This window comes from Antrostomus carolinensis, unplaced genomic scaffold (assembly GCF_000700745.2).
Source record: "Antrostomus carolinensis isolate BGI_N321 unplaced genomic scaffold, ASM70074v2 scaffold10993, whole genome shotgun sequence".
NCBI lineage: Eukaryota > Metazoa > Chordata > Aves > Caprimulgiformes > Caprimulgidae > Antrostomus > Antrostomus carolinensis.
The window spans coordinates 1-4,688 of NW_010307265.1; the positions used below are offsets into that span (position 1 = coordinate 1).

Here is a 4,688-nt window from a genome sequence, read left to right on the forward strand (position 1 = left end):
CCGCTCCGCTCTGAGGGTGCAGCGTGTCCCTCCTCCTCTCCCGCCCAGGAGCCATGTGCACATCCAGGCTCTTCACCCTGGTCCTGGTGGTGCAGCCGCCCCGCGTCCTCCTGGGCATGAAGAAACGCGGGTTTGGAGCCGGGCTGTGGAACGGCTTCGGGGGGAAGGTGCAGCCGGGGGAGAGCATCGAGGAGGCCGCTCGCAGGTGAGGTCTGGCCCGGTTCGGGTGGTGCCCGGGAGAGAGGCGGGGGTTGGGGGATCTGGAGGTGTTAGACCATTCTGGTGGGCTGCAGGTGGAGTTACCGTGGCTTGGCTGATCAATAACACCCTCATAACCAGTGTGTTACCCACCAGTGCAGTCGTGAGCCATCTCTGAACAGAGAAGACCACCCGCTCCACTGGAGATGAGGGATCTTCCACACATACAAAGCAATGGGGTTGCTCCCTGTTGCCTGTCACCTGCAAATCTTTAACTGTCATCCCATCTATGAGGAACTGGAAGTTACTGAGTATTCTCCATCCCATCTCTCAGACTATGATCTAAACCAAGACTTACTTTGCTAGTGGTGGGCAGAGATTCTTGCACTGTTCAGAAAGGTGGAGAGCTTAATTTTGGCTATATGGCAGGATTACAGCTTAGGCCATTGTACTTATTGTTTAAGTTTTGAAGCTATTGAACAGGTGCTACCTTCCACTAGCGTATCTAGTATGGCATGAAAATGTAGTGACAAAATATTAAAGAGATTCTCAGAGGTCCCTTAAAAAAGGCACCGTAGAAATTCATTATTTGACTGCATGGAGATTTTTTTAAGCCCTGCTGCTGAGTTAGTGAATTGAATTCCATCAGTACAGATGTACAGTACCATTTTGGAAGCTTTTAGTACTGATTTCTTGAAGTTGTTTCTTCTGTCTAGTCATTAAAATGAAATAGCAGGTTGTGGCTGAATTGCTAAATTCCTCCAAAAATTAAGTACCTCATTCTTTCCATGAACGTTACTGGTACAGAGCCACACTATGCCACCTCCTCACTTTCTGGTACATGCCCCAAATTGCCCTCACACCTGCAGGAAGTTTAGTGTTGGAGTGCTCAACAGCTACCTAACAGCTTTTGCCCTGAACCATCTCCTCAGCTGTGCTTGTGCAACTGCCTGGGTTCTGTGGTGAGCTAATCCAGGGGCCAGAAGGGTCCTTTGTGCAGATGTGCACCCAGCAGTGCACGGGGCTAATGTACCTGATGCTTACATCATGGCTTTTCCTGTAATTTATCATCTCTGAGTGGAGGAAGGTCATTTTTTTTTCCTTAAATCAGGCCTTCATCTGCTAGGCTGACATTGCTACTGACTGTGGTGTAAAACTAATGACTTAATTTAGCATTTGATTTCCTAGGTGTGTATTTATCTGTGCCAGCCTGGAGTTAGAAACTGGAGGTTTCCACTGTGGAACGGACTGTCCTCAGCCCCTTCAACATAGCTGGTGGGAGTTTACTGCAGAATGACACAACTGATTAAAAAAGGTCAAATGAGCAGGAAGCAGTCCCCAGAGCCAGGGCCAGCTAGGCACACAGCCCACCTTCCTGGTGGGAACACCACCAGTGCAGTGCTGCCTCGGGGTGCAGCTCTCTTCCAAGGGGTGTCACAGTCCAAATCAAAGTGAACTGGCACCACCTCCGCTCTGTATTCAGCACTCAGGCACTATGCTGTGGTTCCACGTTGCACTGTCCCAGTTGGGTTTGCAGCACCATAAGGTGTGAAGTGTCCTCACAACACAGATTGTTCATGTTTCAGCTTAATATTTAACTAGAGTTTCCTCTGTCAGTAAGATTTCTGTTCTCCACTGTGTATGCCACATTCCCACGAGCACTTGGGCATCCACAGCTCTTCAGCATCACATCTTACAGGGGAAGCATTTAGCTAGTTCATTATTTCTAGTTTGCTACCTGTAACATTTCCCCTTATGATACAGAGAGCCAAACAGCTGACAGATAAATGGCTTGGTGAACCACAGCAGTGTTGTGCTTTGTTGTTCAATTATCACAGCCTGTAAAAATGAGGCTTTTAGCTTTGTTGCTGGAAAACTGACTATTTTAGACGTAGTTTCTCTGGAAGATAAACTAAAGTTATCTTAAATTAAGTTGGAAAATAATTGTGAAGGATAGAATTAATGAAATTTATGCCAAAGGAAGCTGGAGCCTTCAAGATAATTTCCATTACATTTTAAAATTGTTAAGTTACTGCCAAACATGCAACTAGATTAATTATTAACCTTAACTGAAGATACACTATTTCAAAGTATTCCTTATTTTTGCACATTAGAAATGTGCATGACTAACTTCAAGCTACACTGATTCTGTTAGAGGCAGGTGAAAATAAAAAAGCCCTAAGTGCCTAGCACAAACAGAGCAAATAATTGAATGTGCTTCAAGTAGCCATGCATGGTGATGTATGGAAAAAAACCGTCTGGTGAGTCTCCCAAAGTTCTCTTAAAAATCTTGCCTTCTAGCCTCTTGTGGTGCTCAATGTACTTCCAAGGAGCAGAAATTGAAAGTTTACCCAATTGCTCTGTGATTTTTGTATGGTATTTGGATGGGAGATGGTACTCCTAACACTGTGTGCAAATCACGCTATGTAGTGCGTAGCATTACTTAAACAAGCTTCAGTTAGTCTCAGACGTAGCTGATTCTGTGGCAAGTACACGTTCTAGTATTTCCTACCTGCTTCTCTGCAGGTCTCAAAGCTTTAGCTTGAAGTGGGCAAAGCCTTTTGCCCGTCTAAATAAAGTGCATCTCAGAATTCTCATGCTACATCCAGCTCTAGTTTAATACATACAAGCATTAGCCCACTTCTATCAAAGCTCAGAAAAGATCGTTGTGTTGTGAGGAGTGTAAATTATAGTAAACAATCAATTTTCCTGAATTTCCCCCTTCCTACATAAACTGTTTTCCTACCAGCCTTTAGAAGCGGGAAATAACACAGGAGCCAGGCTGACATGGCCCCGCTGTGGCGCAAGGAGGCTCACAGAGCTCCGCTGTGCCCTGCCCTGTTTTACAGGTGCAGCTTTCACCTTTGGTTCACTGGAAGCGTTTTGAATGTGGGAGTAAAACTAATGACTGCTTTTGTGCTCTCCCCCTGCTTGCTTTCATGTAAAGTAGTCTGTTTCTTGTGCAGGGAGCTCCTGGAGGAGAGTGGACTGACTGTGGACACCTTGCAGAAGATGGGTCAGATCACATTTGAATTTGTGGGCAACTCTGAACTCATGGAAGTTCACATTTTCCGGGCAGACCATTTTCATGGAGAGCCAACAGAGAGTGAGGGTAGGTTGTTGGTGCGTTACCCTGAGACAGTTTTGCTCTTAAGAAATGCAGAATTATTCATGCCAAAATCCCTTTGAGAAGGGAGGCAGCTGGGCAGTAGCAGGGAAGCTGCTTATTAACAGATATTCAAAGTCTAAGCAGCAAAAAACCAAGATAAAGTCTCATGCAAAGTTCTTTTGTTTTCTCCCACCAGAAATGTGTCCACAGTGGTTTCAGCTGGATGAGATGCCTTTCAATCACATGTGGGCAGATGATATTTATTGGTTTCCCCTCCTGCTTCAGAGAAAGCTGTTTCGTGGCTATTTTAAGTTCCAGGGACAAAACACTATCCTGGAGCACACCCTGAAAGAAGTAGAGGAAGTTTAAGAAAACGGAAGCATTCAACCCACGTGCTGCTGCCCACATTGGGCTAGAACACCATCAGTACTACTTACAAGGGTCTCCTTTCTCCAGCAAAGGAGACTTGTTTCCCAGGTCACTGGGAAGTAGGAAAAATAAGGAGACTTCTTAGAGCAGAAATAAAAGTGATGAGATTGTCCCTGGCTGTGGTATAGTTTAGTGGTTACATGATCATAACTATTAAAAAAATCAGTGTTAACCCTTTTCTTCCCAGGTGGCTAATTCTTTAGGCTTTTCCCTTGTGGCTGGAAATGTTTTTAAAAGATTAAAGTATTTTTTAGTAAAAGCCTGTGTTGTTCTGTTGTAAACAGCTGGCCACCTTCCTGGCTGTTTAAGGGCTTTCAGGAGTTGGCTTCCCTTCACAGGAACATTAAGCGGACTGTGATGCAGCACAATCCAGTGCCAGTTTCTACTCAGCATTACTTACTGGGACAAGGTGACAACTTTCAACTTTTGAAAAGTTGAGGTAGAGATCCCTTCAGCCCCAGCTGAAAACAGCATAGGAGTGAAGAAGACAAAAGCCAGAGGTAGATGGATGATGCTGTTCAAGCCCTGCTTTCACTCTTACAGCTCCAGCCGTGCACTTGAACTATTCTGAGCATTTCAGGTAGAAATATGCTGAACAAAATCAACTTTCAGCAAGTCCATGTTGCAAAGTGTTGTCACCTATTGCTGCAGGGGGGTAGCCAGTGACTTGTTCAGCATTCAGGCAAGCCCAACTCAGCATGCTGGGCAGCAAAAGCTTCATCAAACTGTGCTAGAAATAATACATCACATATGTAACTTCTTACACAAGTTTTGTTGGTGGGTTTTTGTTTGTTGGTTTTTTTTTTTTAAACACTTGTACAAACACATATAACACTTACAGATAGAATCTTGGAATATAATAGAGGATCTGTAAACATTTCCAGTCTACCAGCTGTAGTAATAGTTCTTTAATTCCCGCATTTGGATAAAGTGCTTCATACATAAGGCTATT

The 4,688-nt window shown here is 44.5% G+C and overlaps 1 protein-coding gene across 1 annotated transcript; it reads left to right on the forward strand.

Moving 5' to 3' along the window:
- Positions 1–53: 53 nt before the first annotated feature.
- NUDT1 (nudix hydrolase 1) lies at positions 54–3,676 on the forward strand. The gene is made up of 3 exons (XM_010165370.1): positions 54–205; positions 3,165–3,310; positions 3,504–3,676. Exons 1-3 carry the CDS (start codon positions 54–56, stop codon positions 3,674–3,676), a joined length of 471 nt encoding a protein of 156 aa, XP_010163672.1.
- Positions 3,677–4,688: the final 1,012 nt, after the last annotated feature.

Bases quoted from the DNA above. Each gene is read 5' to 3' on its own strand.
- NUDT1 (XM_010165370.1), top strand. From the start codon at position 54: ATGTGCACATCCAGGCTCTTCACCCTGGTCCTGGTGGTGCAGCCGCCC. The intron at 206-3,164 runs GTGAGGTCTGGC...TTTCTTGTGCAG, and splicing joins ATCGAGGAGGCCGCTCGCAG to GGAGCTCCTGGAGGAGAGTG. The intron at 3,311-3,503 runs GTAGGTTGTTGG...TTCTCCCACCAG, and splicing joins AGAGCCAACAGAGAGTGAGG to AAATGTGTCCACAGTGGTTT.